This window comes from Phragmites australis, chromosome 4, assembly GCF_958298935.1.
Source record: "Phragmites australis chromosome 4, lpPhrAust1.1, whole genome shotgun sequence".
Taxonomy (NCBI): domain Eukaryota; kingdom Viridiplantae; phylum Streptophyta; class Magnoliopsida; order Poales; family Poaceae; genus Phragmites; species Phragmites australis.
Genome location: NC_084924.1, coordinates 16,902,398 through 16,919,141, shown reverse-complemented (window position 1 = coordinate 16,919,141; position 16,744 = coordinate 16,902,398). Strand labels below are relative to the sequence as shown.

The 16,744-nt window shown below is 61.0% G+C and overlaps 1 protein-coding gene across 1 annotated transcript; it reads left to right on the top strand.

Moving 5' to 3' along the window:
• Positions 1-6,632: 6,632 nt before the first annotated feature.
• On the top strand, positions 6,633-7,804 carry LOC133914641 (uncharacterized). Its single transcript, XM_062357703.1, has 2 exons — positions 6,633-6,685; positions 7,249-7,804. The coding sequence occupies exons 1-2, from the start codon at positions 6,633-6,635 to the stop codon at positions 7,802-7,804; spliced, it is 609 nt and encodes a 202-aa protein (XP_062213687.1).
• The last annotated feature ends 8,940 nt before the right edge of the window (positions 7,805-16,744 follow it).

The window sequence follows — 16,744 nt, the reverse complement described above, 5'->3', positions numbered from 1 at the left end:
CAAGTCGCTTCGGCATCCTGAATAGAATCAGCACCAATAATGGCACCCAGTTCACAAGTGCCCTGTTCGGGGAATACCGCGAGGACCTCGGCTTTAAGCTCTGCTTCATCTCTGTCGCTCATCCTCAGAGCAACGAGCAAGTCAAGCATGCAAATGTCGAGATACCGATGGGGCTCAAGACCCGAACCTATGACGTGCTGGCAAAGCATGAGAAAGGGTGGATCGACGAGTTGCCTGCTGTGTTATGGGCCAACCGAACCACGCCAAGCCGGGCCACAGGGGAGACGCCGTTCTTCCTCATTTACGGCGCCGAGGCGCTGGTCCATAGAATAGAGATAAAAGCATTACCACAGGCTCATTCATCGAAAATCATAGAGACTATTAAATTAAATAAAAACGAAAAATGCAAGAAAAATTGCAATCCCTACCACGTAATAGTGCACCTACACGCCTTCATCGACGTTATTTTTTAACCGGAAGACCTAGAGCTAACTATCAAGACTTTGGGCTATCCGGACACATACTTCGAGAAATGGTTTATGCATGTTTGTTATCGGGTGCAACAAGATCCAGTTTGTAAGGATAAAATACCCTTTAATATTTGTATGGTTTTCTGGAATTGATGATCGTAGAAGAGCCCTCTTTACCATTCTGTATAAATGGACTATTCTTTTTGTATAGATATGGTAGAGGGGCGTATCCAACCCCCTTTTATCCACTAGTTCCCCGCTCTTTAGTTTAAGAAGGTAGAGCTGTTTGGTAGCTCACAAGGCTCACCTCCCCTCCGAGCTCACACTCGACTCCCCTCGGGTGAATGCTTATTCAGAAGGCGAACAGGAACAACGAAGACGTGACAACGTCGATCACTTGGAGGAGCGTCGGCGATGAGCCACCGTCCGAGACGCCAGATACCAGCAGAGCCTGCGGCTCTATCATCAGTGCCACATCCGGGCCTGGTCACTCGAGGTTGGGGATCTAGTTCTCCAACGCGCCCAGACTCACGAAGGAAAAAATAAACTCTCCCCTATGTGGGAAGGCCCCTTCATCGTGACCAGTGCCCCGCGACAAGGCTCATTTCGGCTGGCCACAGAGGACGGGCAGCCTCTCCCAAACACGTGGAACATCGAGCATCTGCGCAAGTTTTATCCCTAGGTCGGCATGTTCGTGCTCGGGCCAACCAGGACAGGGGCCTTCCCCCTGCCCAAGTTGGCCGGGGGCTGCCACCAAACATGTAAGTTAGAAATTTTGTACAATTTGTCAATATACACTCTTATTCTGAGTTTTTCTCTGGAATCCATATGTTTAATCTTTTTGGTGAGATGCTCGATTTGTGCGAGAAAAACACGCTCTCTCATTTTTCTCGTTGATAAAAACTGATCCCGGTCGGTATGCGCGCATGCAGTGAAAGCTGACTTAAGTCTGTTGTGGTAGGCTGTGGTGCCCAGCTGCATGGCAGTACCCCGAGCACTACCGAGCCTTTGGGGTTCTCGGGTAATCTTACCGCTCGAACATGAGTGGTCAGGACCGCCTAGACCCCAGGGGCGGGCTGTCAGTGCTTGGCCTGGTCAGTACTACCCGGGGCACCACCGAATCATTGGACCTCTTGGTTATGTCTCTGTCTATACAGTTCGCCGGTCCGAGTATTCGAGAGGTCTCGGGTCAAAAACGAGAGCAGTCTATAATGAGTACCGTACTAACAGAGCACACCAAGCAAAGCATCTTTGTCTGTTTTTCAAGCTTACAGATCAATGCTCGAGAACCAAGCAGCCCGACCACAAGGGCCTAAGTGCCCGGGGCGTTGCTCGAGCCTCTGGGGTCCTCGGGCAATCCTACCGCTCGAATATGAGTGGTAGGGACCACCTAGGCCCCGGGTTCTATTACCAGGTTTCCAGTACTCGGGTGCTAAAAGGATGTCGTGGGGGCCTAGACTCTCTGAATGAGGGACCCATGTTCCCGGGTGCCCCGAGCTTAGGACATCTACCCTTCCCTGGCCCAGTCGGCTGGAAGGCAGACACCTACCCGGTGAGTTACTAAAGTTATATGAATTTCCTTTCATATATACGTAGTAAACTATAGTTCCTGAGTTATCCTCGGGTCCCTTGCATGCTAATCTGTTCGGCGAGATAGTCTCCTCGCGCGCAAAACCCCGCCCACGTGCTAGCTTTTCTGGAACGACAAAAACAGATAGTAGTTGGTATACCGTACAGGCGGCGATGGCTGACCTAGGTCCTTTATGGTGGCCGTGGTGCCCGGCCGGCTTAGCAGTACCCCGAGCACTACCGAGCCTCTGGGGTTTTCGGGTAATCCTACCGCTCGAACATAGAGTGGTCGGGACCGCCTAGACCCCAGGGGCGGGCTGTCGGTGCTTGGCCTGGTCAGTCCTACCCCGGACACCACCAAACCGTGGGGACTCTTGGTCGCATTTCGGCCCACACGCGTCTCCGGTCTATTCGTTTGAGAGGTCGCAGGGTGTAAATTGTTTACTGGTTGTGGCGTGTACCGTGCAAGGTGGATCTGTCTCCCGAGCAAAGAAGTTCTTCTCTATGTCTCTTTGACTCAGCAGCTACGCACTCGCGAGGGCTCGGGGGCTGGACGCTCGGGCGGTCCCACTGCTCGAACGACGAGTGGTCGGGGCAATCTAACTTCTCGGGGGAAGATTGCCGGGCTCGACCCAGTCAGTGCCTCTCGGGACGTCAAGCAAAAAGCAAACAACATAAAGAGCAAGTATAGAGCGAAGTTTTGATCCCAAGAGTGGTTTCTATTATATTAAAAGGAACCGTTCAGGACGGGATCACTCCCATATTTACAACATTCCAAAAAACAAAAAACACTAACTATCTACAGGCTCAGGTGGAGGAGAGGACGCGTCGCTGCTGCTGTCGCTGCTCGGGCCCGGCTCCCGCACAAAACACGCCGCCACCTCGGTGGTGACGTCGCGGATGGCTTCCCGGGCGGTGGCTTCCTTCGCCTCAACCACGCCCTACTGGGCTGGCTCCAGCGGGAACACGGGGTCTCGGCCACTCCTTGGGCCAGTGCACGCCCCTCCCGGGTCACCAGCTCCTGGACAGCAGCAGGAAGGGCCTCGAGGCGCCGGGAGATCTCTGCGAACCCGAGGGTGATGTGGCCTATCGACTCCTTATCCAGCAACTGGTCACCCACGAACACGCGCCCAAGCCCGACTGCCTCCACGGAGTCCCGTGCCTGCTGATGGATGTCCCGCATCATCAGCTTCACGTTCGTCTGCTCTGAGAGGACGATCTCAAGCTCGTCCTCGGCGTTCTTCAGCCAGGCCTCAAGGCTGGTGTTGTCGGTGGCGTTGATAGGAATGCCCCTCACTGTCGGGACCTCCTGGCGTTGGGCGGCCACCTCGGTCTGAGCTCGCTCCAGCTGCTCGGCCCGGGCTTTGACGGCCTGCTCTTGGGCAGCCAGGTCGGCCACCCGCTTGGCGACCAGCTCCTCCTGGGCGGTGAGTGCTGACGATGCCAAGTCGGCATCCGCCTCCCACCGCGCGATCTGTTGCTCCCAGGCGTCGAGCGCCAGCGACGTTATGTCGATGTCGGTCTCACGCAGCGCGACTTGTTTCTCCCGACGGAGGACGTCAGTGGGGCCGTGCTCGAGCGCGTCTGTCGGAGGATTAACTCCTATCGCAGGGATCCCGATAGACCCCTTTTTAGAGATTCGGCCGGGGGGATGATTCTGAATAAATTCGTCGGAGAGATGAATGAGAGTAAATGTAATGGCCCGTGGTGGGGGTGATGATCTAGTGCAAAGAGGAGTAAATGCACCGAAATTTAGACAGGTTCGGGCCGCACGGGGGCATAATACCCTACTCCTGTATGGATATAATGACTGTCCTGAGGAAGTCACTCAAGGATGTTGCTGGTTACAAGAATATTTGTCTACCTAAGAGCTTGAGACTCCTTGTTCTTGGGCGGGGACTATGGTTCGGTTCTTGGTGCTTCTGTGTTCGATGCTTGCAGTCTCTTGCTCTATTGCTTGTTCGCTCGTCAGGTTGTTCGATTTCTATCTCGGATTGGTCTCAGAGTCTCCCCTCTCTTCTGTGCTGCCGGCTCTTTTAAGCACTCGCCGGCTACGACATGCCCCAAACGGGAAGGAGGGGGCACAAGTTCCAAGACGCCATGACTGGGAAAGGCGTCATCATTTCATTTTGGGTGAAGTGACCGGGGGGTGGAAAACGCGGCGCACGCCCGGTCACCTGTCACCATAAACGCCCTAGCAACGGGCGCCGTAGAGGGGGCCCACCGGGCAGCCACAGAGCAACCCGGCGTGCCCGCCCTGTCTTCTTCCTCTGCCACGGCAGGGCGGCAGGCGGAATGCCTTGATCCTGGCGATGTTATCCCGAGACACACCGGATGATACGGGACGGGACCCGTGCAATTAATGGCCCCACGCCTCTCTGTCAAAGCCTGGTAGGAACTGACACTGCGGCGGGAGCAGTTGGGGATATTAGGCCACGCACGCTCATTAAATGCGGCCTCGGACCTCTGACTGATTGACACCTCATCGGCGGGCCCCTCGGGGGCCTTTCTTGGTCGTCGGGGCACCGAGTGCTCAGGGGGTACTGTTCACCTCCCCGAGCACTCTCTCCCGAGAATGCCTATCCTTGCCCTCTGGGTACCGGGTGCTCAGGGGCACTGTTTACCTCCCCAAGCACTCTCTCCCGAGCACTCTTGCAGGAACCTTCGGGGAACCGAGTGCTCGGGGGCTGCCACGTGCAACCCCGAGCACTCTCTCCAGAGCACTTTTGCACGAACTTTCGGGGAACCGAGTGCTCAGGGGCTGCCACGTGCAACCTCGAGCACTCTCTCCCGAGAACTTTTGCATAGATCTTTCGGGGAACCGAGAGCTCGGGGGCTGCCACGTGCAGCCCCGAGCACTCTCTCCCGAGCACTTTCACACTGACCCTCGAGGAACCGAGCGCTCGGGGGCTGCCGCACGCAGACCCCGAGCACTCTCTCCCAGAACTTAGCTCTTCTGATCGTCGGGGGACTAGGGTGCTCGGGGGTGACCGCGCACTTCCCCGAGCACTTTCTTCCCGGAACTTAGACTTTACGGATCATCGGGGAACCGGGGTGCTCGGGAACCAGTGACTGTGGCCCCGAGCACCTTCTCCCAGGACTTGAACTTTCCTCACCCCACAGGAGGGACCTCGCGGGATGGCGACAAGTGGTGAATGGCCGGCCTGGCCTCGGGACTCAGGGACCCCCGGTTCCTGATACACCGACAGTAGCCCCCGGGCCCATTGGCAGGCGATGGCACGGAGACTGCGGATGGGCCATTCGTCGCGAACGAGGTCGAGGCTGGCGCGGACGCCACATGGCAAGCTTCCAAGAGGTGGCCCTTTAGATCTGGGCCTCTGGTACGTCCCAACGGGGAGACGAGTGGACGCGCGTCCACACAACTCCCGAAGGGCATGACAACAGGACGGGCGGCACGCGCGGCTGCCGCGCAGATCGAGGAAAATACGCCTGGCAGCCGCTGACACTGCACGACCAGCGGGAGATTCGCCTGGCAGTTGCGTTGACCGAGGAAATCGTCCCGTCGAGTGCACCGTTGGCAGGGGACGTTTGAATTCTCTGAGATATAAGAGGGGGAGGGGATCGATCTGCCCCCCTCTTTACGCCATCTTGCGGTCTTGCTCTCGTTTCCTTCGCACTCCTGAGCCCCTAGAATCCCTTAGGCGATCAGAGTGCTTCTCTTTCTTTCTGTCCACCACCCAAACAACCTCCCCCTCCGACGAGATGCCGAGAGCCGGAGGAAGCCGCCGCGATAGGACTCCGGACAGCGTGCTGCCGGAGTCTCGCTTGAAGAATGAGGAGGCGGCGGAGAAAGTCAGGAAGCTGCTGGTCCCCGAGGGCCAGCAGGAGGCCTCGGTGCTGACGCCGGCGACGACCATCCCCGGGCGCATCGTCTTATTCACGTCCTTCATGGCGGCGGGACTGGCGCCGCCGTTCTCGACATTCTTCCTCCAAGTCCTCGACACCTACGGCGTGCAGTTGGTGCATTTGAGCCCCAACTCCGACGTCGTGCTGGCGGTGTTCGCGCATCTGTGCGAGATGTTCGTGGGAGTGGCGCCTTCGATGACACTTCTTTGACATTTCTTCGTCCTGCGACCGGCCGGGAAGAAGAGGGGGTACTCCACGGCGGACGTCGCGGGGTGCTGCAATCTTCGGCTGCGAGACGGCATGGGGGAGCGGTACATCCCCCAGGTGCTGCGAAGCAAGTGGGAGGAGTGGCGGCGGGACTGGTTCTTCGTCGACGTCGACCCCTATGACCGTCTTGCCCTACCGGAAGTGGCGGCAGAGCCCCAGAAGTCGATGTTGGAGGCGCCGCTGCCGGAGGACGTGAGGTTGGAGCCGGTGTTCGAGCGCATCAGATTCTTGCGTGACGCCGGGTTGACCTCGGTGATGGTGGTGGCGGACTTCCTACGCTGCCGCCTGGCGCCCCTGCGGGAGCGGGCCCGGCCGTGCTGGCTCTACACCGGCCCCGAAAACATCACCCGGACCCAAATCGGCGCAAGCTGGGACCTAGGCCCAGCGGAGCTGAGGGGCATGATCCGGGTGGTGACCGGCGTGGTGGACACGAGCCAGGCGGAGCTCCCGTGGCCGGAAATGGCGCTCTGCGCCAACCCCGAGCGCACAACGATCCAGGCAAGGCTGCCGGAGTTCGACGCCCAGGGGCTCGTCGACCGGCCGAGGGGCCGGAGCCCCGAGGCCCCCGAGCTCCCTGGGCTGGATGAGGCGGCCAGCGAGGGGGGTGCGAGCAGCCTGGTGCGGACCGCTGGCCCGGGCGCCGCCAGCGGTGAGCCACAGGCCGGCGGTGGGGCCGCTGCGGGCAGCAGCCGTCGCACCGAAGGAGGAGGCACCGCCGACGACGGAGCGAAGGCGGCGCCGAAGGACCGGGGGAAGCGCCCCGGCTCTATATTCCCGTGCCAGAGTCCCTGTCGTCGCCATCGGCGGTGGCGGCGTTCCCGGTGCTGGAGCCGCGCTTCGTTCGGATGGGGCCCGATCCGGCACCCGGAGAACGCGCGGCGGCCCCGTCGAGCCCCCGGCGGAAGAGAAGAAGGGAGGACTCCGGGCCAGCATTGTCGGGCCTGGAGTTCAGGCTCCCGGCGGCCAAATGGCAGTACCGGGGGACTACGACCACGTAAGTCTCATTCTTCGTTCTTTCTTGGGCGCGCTTCACCCGAACTAAGCTTCGATTTTGATCTTCGTCTGTCTCCTGCAGGCCGCCCACGGGCACCGCCGAGGTTGAAGGAGCACCGGCGCCGGCGCTAGCACCCGAGCCAAGCCGGCCGGCGGAGCCGAGGCAGGCAGACGTGGTGATGGAGGCGGGGACAGCGGAAGCGGCGGCCGTGCCAAGGCCAGTAGACGCGGCGGCCGAGGCAGGTACGGTGGAAGCAGCGGCCGCGTCAGGGCCAGTGGATGTGGCGGCCGAGGCGGGGACGCAACCGTCGCCCGAGCCCCCGGCGCTGGTCGAACCTACCCCGAGCGTGCCGAGCCTGGGGCGGATGATGGCGTTGCAACCTTCGGGGTCCCCTAACCCCCCGGAGGAGGCTCGCGGGGAACCTAGCGCCCAACCGGCGCCCGGCTGGCCTGCCGACCCCTTCCTGGTCGCGATCGAGTGTGTCCAGGTGGAGGTCGAGCGGCTGGGCGCGGCGGTGGACATGAAGGAGGAGCAGCTTGAAGCGGAGTGCGCCAGGCTAGACTCGGAGAGGGCGCAGCTTGCGGCCGCCTGGCGCACCTTCGAATCCCGCCTCGCCGCGCAGCGCGCCGCCAACTAGGAGGAACAAAATGCCATGGAAGAGGCCCGCGCGGCGGCCGTGCGGGAGCAGAAGCTTTTGGAGGATACCCGCGCGGAGATCGCGCGGGAGCGGGAGGTTTTGGGGAGCGCCCGCGCAGAGGCTGCGCGGGAGTGAGAAGACGCCGCCCGCCTGGCTGAAGCATCGCGGCAGCAGGGTGCCGAGGACCTTGCCAGGGAGAGGCAGGCGCAGGAGCGGGAGGAGGCGGTCGCGAGCCACGAGATGGAGGCGGAGGCCCTCGAGGCCGACCTGACCTATCGGGAGGGCGAGGCCGACCGGGCTCACGCCGACTTCCAGCGTTAGGCAGCAGAGCTCTAGAACATCGAAGGGGACCTCCGATGCTGGGAGAAGGACGTCGCCATCCGGGAGTTCGACACCGAAATCACGGTGGCGGACTTGGGCGCCCGGGAGGACTTGCTGTCCCGCCGGGAGGGTGAGACTGCCGAGGCAGCGGCGGCCGTGGCTGCTAGGGAGGAGCAGAACGCTAAGCACGAGGCGGAGCTAACCGCCCGCGAAAGGGCTCTGTCCGAACTGGTGGCGCAGGCGAAGCAAGCCGCCGGCCCTGCACCCGACGCCGGCTCTTCTAGCACGGCCGGGGGCCAGGGTCTCGAGGAGCAGCTGCAGGCCACGAAGGAGAAGCTCGAGGCTGCCTTTGCCGCATGGGTCAACCTGCAGCAGATGTTGGAGGACGTACTCCGACGGATGCGGCGGTCTGTGGCGAGGGTCGGCCTTGGGCGACTCGTCGTGGACAAGAAGGGCGATGCCCCCGGACGACACGTCCTGGGACTTCAGCAAGTCTGTGAGCGCCTCGAGGCGCTGCCCTGGGTTGTCCAGGAGCTTGCCACCCGGGAAGGACGCGGCTTGGCCCAAGCGGTGGCCGAGCACGTTCTGGCCTGCTACCGGAGCAGAGACTCGAACTTCCCGCTGGAGCCAGCGTGGGAAGGAGTAGTCGAAGCCGAGGGAGAGGCCGCCCGAGAAGCGGTTCGGAGCACCGCTGCCGAGGTGGCGGCCGGCTTCAGGCGGGAAGTGCCGCCGCCGCCAGCCCCCGAGGATGGCCAAGACGACTCCGACGCCGACACTGCCTCCGATTCGGCTTTTGTAGTAGTTTCCTCTTCTTTTATTTTTGTCTTGATGTAAATACGGGAGTGATCCCTCAGAAATGCTTGTATTCCCTTTGTAAATATAATGGAAGCTTTTCTTCGGGCTCGCAACTCCGGTATTCTCGAGTACTTAGTGCTTTTTCTGATGTTTTGCCTTGATGTCCCGGGAAGTACTTAGTCGGTCCGACCCCGACCTTTCCGTCCCCGAGAACGAAGTCATCCTGATCATCCTTCTCGGCGCGTTCAGCCCCTGAGCCCTCGAGTCCGCATCGGCTAAGTCAAAAGACAAAGACACGAACTTCCTTGCTCGGGAGATAGGTCGATCCAGCGCGGAGCACGCCATGACCGGTGAACACTTTTTCACCTTGCGACCACTCAATCAGCAGACCGGAGACACGCACGGGCGGAAATGCGACCAAGAGTCCCCATGGTTCGGTGGTGCCCGGGCTTAAGACAGACCGAACCGAGCACCGACAGCCCGCCCCTGAGGCCTAGGCTCCGGACTACTCGAGTGGCTCGAGCGATAGGATTACCTAGGGCGCCCAGGGACTCAGTAGTGCTCGGGGCCCTTAAAAGCGGACCGAGCACCACGACCACCATGAAAGACTTCGATCAGACACTACCGCACGTACGGTGCACCTTTCTACGGACCGTTCTATCGTTCTAGGAAAAAGTGGACGCACGGTAGGGTTTTGTGCGCGAGGAGACCATCTCACTGGGCAGATTAGAATGCGAGGGCCCCCGAGGATGACTCGGGAACAAAATATTATTGAACGTAAATTCGCCTGAATTTAACCACTCACCGGACAGCTGTCGGCCTTTCGGCCAACCGATCTAGGAGGGGTGTGCGCTCCAAGCTCGGGGTGCCCGGGGACTTGGTTCCCTCAGCCGGGGTGCCCGAGCATCAGGGGGCACGCGAGGAGCCCGGGGTCGGGTGATCTCGACCACTCATGCTTAAGCGGTAGGACCACCTGAGGACCCTTGGGGTCGAGCAGCGACCTAGGCATCGAGGCCCTCGCGGTCGAGCTGCCTTTGCTTTGATTGTTGATCTATGACTTAAGAGAGAAAGGAGAAAAATCCTTGTTTGGTGCGCTCTGTTAGTGCGGTACTTGTTATAGACTGCTCTCGTTTTCGACCCGAGACCTCTTGAATACCCGGACCGGTGGATAAGAGTAGGGAGAGGCATAACCCAGAGGTCCTACGGTTCGGTGGTGCCCGGGTATGACAGACCAGACCGAGCACCGACAACCCGCCCCTGGGGCCTGGGCTCCGTACTACTCGAGCGGCTCGAGCGATAGGATTACCCAGGGCGCCACGACACCGAACACCACAGCCTACCACATCGGACGTAAGACAGCGGCAGCTGCCCGCGCGCATACCAATCGGGATTCTTTTATCAGCGGGGAAAACGAGAGAGCGAACTTTTCTCGCACAATCGAGCATCTCACCAGACAGATTAACATATGGAATCTAGAAAGAACGAAATTGACACATGATTGCATATTGACATTCGTACTGTATTGACAATTTTTTACAAGGTTGAGTGACTTACCGAGTTAGTGGTAGCCCCCGGTCAACTTGGGCGGGGGGGGAAGCCCCCGGCCTGGTTGACCTGAGCCGCGAGCATGGCCATCTACGGGTAGAACCTGCGCAGGTGCTCAATGTTCCACGGGTTGGGGAGCGGTTGCCCGTCTTCTCCCGCCAACCTAAAAGAACCTTCTCGCGGGACCCCGATCACGGTGAAGGGACCCTCCCACATAGGGGATAGCTTATTCTTTCCTTCGCGCGACTGGACGCGTCGGAGAACTAGATCCCCCACCTCAAAGGACCGTGCCCAGACGTAGCGCTGGTGATAGCGCCGCAGGCTTTGCTGGTAGCGGGCTGCTCGAACGACGGCGCACCGCCGGCGCTCCTCCAAGTAGTCGACGTCGTCGCACCTCTGCTGTTCCTGTTCGCCTTCAGAATAGGCATGCACCCGAGGGGAGCCTAGGGTGAGCTCAGAGGGGAGGACCGCCTCAACGCTGTACACGAGGAAGAATGGAGTCTCCCCGGTAGCGCGGCTTGGCGTGGTCCGATTAGCCCATTGCACGGCGGGCAATTCGTCCACCCATCCCTTCCCGTGCTTTGCGAGCACGTCATAGGTCCAGGTTTTGAGGCCCCTTAGTATCTTCGCGTTGGCGCGCTCAACTTGCCCGTTACTCTGAGGATGAGCGACGGAGGTGAAGCAGAGCTTGATGCCGAGGTCTTCGCAGTAGTCCCCGAACAGGGCACTCGTGAACTGGGTGCCGTTGTCGGTGATGATCCGGTTCGGGACACCAAAGCGACTGGTGATGCCGCGGATAAACTGGAGCGCCGTGTTCTTGGTCACCTTGATGACTGGGACCGCCTCCGGCCACTTGGTGAACTTGTCGATGGCGACGTAGAGGTACTCATAGCCCCCGATTGCTCGGGGGAATGGACCCAGAATGTCCAACCCCCAGATCGCGAAAGGCCATGACAGGTGGATGGTGTGGAGAGCCTGAGCTGGATGGTGAATCTGCTTTGCGTGGAACTGGCACGCCCTGCAGCACAGAACCAGCTCGGAAGCATCCTGGAGGGCTGTAGGCCAGTAGAAACCTTGCCGAAAGGCCTTTCCGACCAGCGTGCGGAACGATGAATGGCCACCGCACTCGCCCTCGTGGATCTCAGCGAGGAGCTCGCTGCCTTCTGCCCGGGAGATGCATTTCAGGAGGATGCCTCCTGCTCTACGCCGGTAGAGATCCCCATCTACTATGGCATAGCGTTTGGACTGCCGAGCAACTCTTTCGGCAGACGCCTCATCCCCGGGAAGGAACTTTTCCTTCAAGTACCCTCGGATGTCGTCCATCCACGAGGCATCTTGAGAACATTCAGCAAGTGCAGCGCACTCGCCGGACGGTGGCACCCTGACGGGGCTTCCCACTGAGGGCGCCGCCGGGGTCCCCTGAATTAAGTTCGAGGTTTCCCCTTCATCCTGTTCGGCAGGCAGGACGGAAGGCCGTGTGAGTCTTTCTTCAAAGACTCCGGCAGGGACGCGCGCACGGGAGGAGGCCAGGCGGGAGAGCTCGTCGGCTAGAGTGTTGTCGCGGCAAGGGATGTACCGCAACTCCAGGCCATCGAAGCGCCTCTCCAGCTTCCTGACTGCTGTCACATACGCCGCCATTTGAGGATCCGTGCGCTGGTACTCTTTGGATACCTAGTTGATCACCAGCTAGGAGTCCCCTTTGACCAGTAGGCAACGAATCCCGAGGCCCACCACGGCTCAGAGGCCAGCGATGAGACATTCATATTCCGCCATGTTGTTGGATGCGCAGAACTGCAGCTGCACGACGACCAGAGTTCTTCACCCGTTGGGGAGGTGAGAACCACTCCGGCCCCCGCGCCTTTCAACGAGAGGGAACCATCGAAGTGCATGACCCAGTACCCGGGCGCGTCGTGCCCGGGATACGCAGAAATCTCTTCTGGGACGACCTTGGGGACGGGTGTCCACTCTGCCACGAAGTCGGAGAGCGCCTGGCTTTTGATCGCCTGGCGACTGACAAAGTGCAGGTCGAATTCTGCCAGCTCTACCGCCCACTTGACAACACGTCCGGTGCCTTCTCGGTTCCGGAGGATGGGTCCCAGTGGATACGTGGTAACCACCGAGACCTTGTGCACTTGAAAGTAGTGGCGCAGCTTCCAGGAAGCGATGAGGACGGCGTAGAGCAGCTTTTGAGCGTGGGGGTACCTTGTTTTGGCCTCCCAGAGGACTTCACTGATGAATTACACCGGTCGCTGTACCTGGCGGGCCCGGACCGCAGCCTCACCCGAGGGGCTGTCGTAGCCCCTAGGCTCAGCGGTGTGGTCGGGGCTGACCGGGTGCTCGGGCTCGACTCCCTGGTCGGGAGGAACCGAGTGCTCGGGCTCGACCCCCTGCTCGGGGGGAGCCACGAGGACTGGGGAGTGCCCGGGGGCGGCCGGGAGCTGGGACCCAGCACCTGGCCCCGCGCACTCGTCGCGCTCCACCACCAACACCATGCTTACGACCTGAGGAGTGGCCGATACGTAGAGTAGCAGGGGCTCGCCTTCGGCGGGAGCCACCAGCACGGGTGGTGAGGTGAGGTACTTCTTCAAATCGCGGAAGGCCTGCTCGGCCTCCGGCATCCAGTCGAAACGGCCGGTCTTCTTCAGGAGCTTGAAGAGGGGGAGCCCCCGCTCTCCAAGTTTGGAGATGAAGCGCCTGAGGGCCGCCATGCAGCCGGCGAGGCGCTGGACCTCCTTGAGTTGAGCCGGGGGTCACATCTACTCGATGGCCCGGATCTTCTCTGGATTGGCCTCGATTCCTCGGCTGGAGACCAAGAAACCGAGGAGCTTGCCCGCGGGTACCCCGAAGACACACTTCTCGGGGTTGAGCTTTAGGCGGGTAGTGCGAAGACTGTTGAAAGTCTCGGCAAGGTCGTCGAGCAGGGTGGCGCGGTCTCGGGACTTGACCACGAGATCGTTGATGTAGGCCTCGACGTTGCGGCCAACCTGCGAATCAAGGGTAATGCGAATGGCGCGCTGGAAAGAAGACCCAGCATTGCGCAAACCAAAAGGCATAGACATATAACAGTAAGTCCCCACAGGGGTGGTAAAAGCAGTTTTTTTATCGTCCTCTACGGCCATGCGGATCTGGTGATACCCAGAGTTTGCATCTAAAAAACATAAAAGATCACATCCCGCAGTTGCATCTACAATTTGATCTATGCGGGGCAAGGGAAAAGGATCCTTAGAGCAAGCCTTATTTAGGTCGGTGTAATCCACACACATGCAGAGCTTGCCGTTGGCCTTCGGGATGATAACTGGATTCATTGCCAGTCGGGGTGGAGGACCTCTCAGATAAATCCGGCGTCGAGGAGCTTGCTGACCTGCTCCCGGATGAATTCCTGGCGCTCGGGCGCCTGCTGCCGGACTTTCTGCTTCACCGGGCGTGCGTCCGGGCGCACAGCCAAGTGGTGCTCAATCACCACCCTAGGGATCCCGGGCATGTCGGACGGTTGCCAGGCAAACACGTCGGCGTTAGCCCGGAGGAAGGTGACGAGCGCGCTTTCCTATTTGCTGCCTAGGTCACCGCCGATTCGGACGACCTGAGAGGCGCCTTCGCCCACCACGACCTCCTTCGTAGGAACAGAGGCGTGGGCGGAGAGTCAGGGTTTGGATGAAGAGGGTCCCGGGCCCCCTGTGCAGCCTTCGACCTCGGCCTGGGCTGAGACCAAAGCCATGTACTACTGCTCGGCGCAGGAGACGGCGCCGCCGGAGTCGGCGGTCACGGAGATGGGGCCTGCTGGGCCCGGCATCTTAACCGTGAGATATGCATAATGCGTGGCCATCATGAATTTGGCGAGCACCGGACGCCCGAGAATGGCGTTGTAGGGGAGGGCGAGCTCCGCGACGTCGAAGAGGACGTTTTTCGTGCGGAAGTTGTCCCGACTCCCGAAGGTTACGGGTAGGTCGACCTGCCCAAGGGGCAGGGAGTGCCCGGGCGTCACTCCGCAGAATGGAAGCGACGGCTTTAGACGCCTGGAGGACACCTGCAGCTTTTCGAAGGCCTCCTTGGAGAGGAGGTTGATGCCTGCACCCCCATCGATCTGCACTCTGCCGACCTTGACATTGCAGACGGTGGGGGACACCACCAGGGGTAGTCGCCCCACAGCTGCAGTACTGGCAGGGTGATCGGCTATGCTGAATGTGATCGGAGCATCCGACCACTTCAGGGGCCTGGCGACCTCTTTACTCGGGGTTGCCGAGCACACCTCGCGCCGCATGGTCTTGATGCCACACTGCGAGGAAGGCGTGTAAGCGCCTCCGTCGATGAAGGTGACGGTATGCTCGGGCTCCTGGAAGCCGGGCTCGGCGTTGCCAGGGGCGGCCTCAGCGTCGCCTCCCCCGTGGGACTCGTCGCGCTCCCGCTGGCGCTGCTCGACGAGGCCTTTGACCGTACGACACTCCGTGAGATTGTGCCATCTGGTCTGGTGGATGGGGCACCATTTGCCTGGCTCGGGCCCCGCGGGAGCGGGGGGCCCTCGCTGGAGCAGGAGCCCAGGCAGGAGCCAGGGCTCTTGCGGGAGCTGGTGCCCTTGCAGGTGCCGGGGCCCTCGCGGGAGCCGGGGCCCGAGGAGGAGCCCTGGCTGGGGCCCTCGCGAGCGCGGGCCGTCTGTCGGCGGCCGCCCGGTGTTCTTGCCGGCGGTCAGGCTCTTGGGCCGGCCTATGGGCGGGGCCCTGGGCCGGTTCGACAGGAGCAGCTTCGCGCTTTCTTCTCTTCTTCTTTTCCCACTTGTCGGAACGGGAAGAACTTGGCTGGTCGGCGGCGGGGCGCGGAGCATGCCACGCCCGGGCCTCCGTCGCCTTGGCGCACTTGTCGGCCAGTGTGAAGAGCTCCGCAGTGGTTTCGATTTTGTGCGTACCTAGCTTTTCTAGCATCCGCTCGTCGCGGACGCCCTGCCGGAAGGCGACGATGACAGCGTGGGGGGCTATCCGCGGGATGGTGTTGCGGACCTGGCTGAAGCGCTGAATAAAGCGGCGCAGCGTCTCCCCCTCCTATTGCTTGACGGCGTGGAGGTCGCACTCCAAGCCGGGGCGCGTGAATGTGCCCTGAAAATTAGCCACAAACTGGTGGTAGAGGTCATCCCAGGAGCTAATAGATCCTGGGGGTAACTTCATGAGCCAAGAACGTGCAGAGCCCCTCAAGGCAACATGGAAATAATTTGCCATCACCTTTTCACTGCCTTCGGCCGCCTGGACGGCCGTAGTGTATATTTGGAGGAACTCGACGGGGTCGATGGACCCGTCGTACTTCTCCGGCAGCTCAGGGCGGAACTTGGAGGGCCATTTGACCCGTCGGAGCTCACTAGAGAAAGGACGGCAGCCGGTGCCGTACCCCGTGGCGCGGGCGGCGCTCCTTGGCGGAGAACGCCGATGAGGCGGGGAATCCTGGCGGTCATGGGCCGGAAAAGAGGAAGCTTGGTCCTCAGCCTCGGCCTCCTGCCGGGTTTCCCGCTGGCGCTCGAGAGTGACGCGCGCATCTTCGTGGCCCCTCCACTCGTCGAGACGCAAGCGGAGGTCCTGGGCTTCGAACGCGGCCAGGGGGGTGGCGCTCCACCTGGATGCCCCTCGACCTGTGCGAACGTTGCTCATTGGTGGGCCGGTTCGGGTGGCACCACGCTGGGTGGTGGCGCGAGAATTCCCGGCCAGCACCTGGCGGCGAGCAGTGCCGACCAGGGCAGCGACTTCTTGGATCCAGCGGCCTTTCGGGGTTTCCGGAGTCGCCTGGACAGGCGGATTCCTGAGGAGAGGGTGCGCCGCAAGTAGCGCACTCGCGGGGCCGGCCTCGATGAAAGCGAGTCTACGCCGGAGTGGCACCCGGCACTGTCCAGAGGCGGACCTGGCGGCCAGAGTTTCGACCACCTGATGGGGGTCGGAAGGTGCACCGACGGCGACGACGGCGCCCCTGCTAGGCCCAGCGCCTTGGTCCCCTTGGGAGGGGAAAGCCGCACGTGCAGATTGCGGCTGTTGCTGGGACGCAGCAGCGGCTAGGACCTCCTGTGCGAGGGGCTGCATTTCCTCACTGGAACTGGAGCCGGAACGCTGCAGGCGGTGTCCACCGACCATTCTTTCTTGTGGAAGAAAACAGACAAACAGATTCAGGGATATTCCCTCCTACCTGGCGCGCCAGCTGTTGGAGGATTAACTCCTGTTGCAGGGATCCCGATAGACCCCTTTTTAGAGATTCAGCCGGGGGGATGATTCTGAATAAGTTCGTCGGAGAGATGAATGAGAGTAAATGCAA

Bases quoted from the DNA above. Each gene is read 5' to 3' on its own strand.
- LOC133914641 (XM_062357703.1), top strand. From the start codon at position 6,633: ATGGCGCTCTGCGCCAACCCCGAGCGCACAACGATCCAGGCAAGGCTG. The intron at 6,686-7,248 runs GTTCGACGCCCA...TGTCTCCTGCAG, and splicing joins ATCCAGGCAAGGCTGCCGGA to GCCGCCCACGGGCACCGCCG.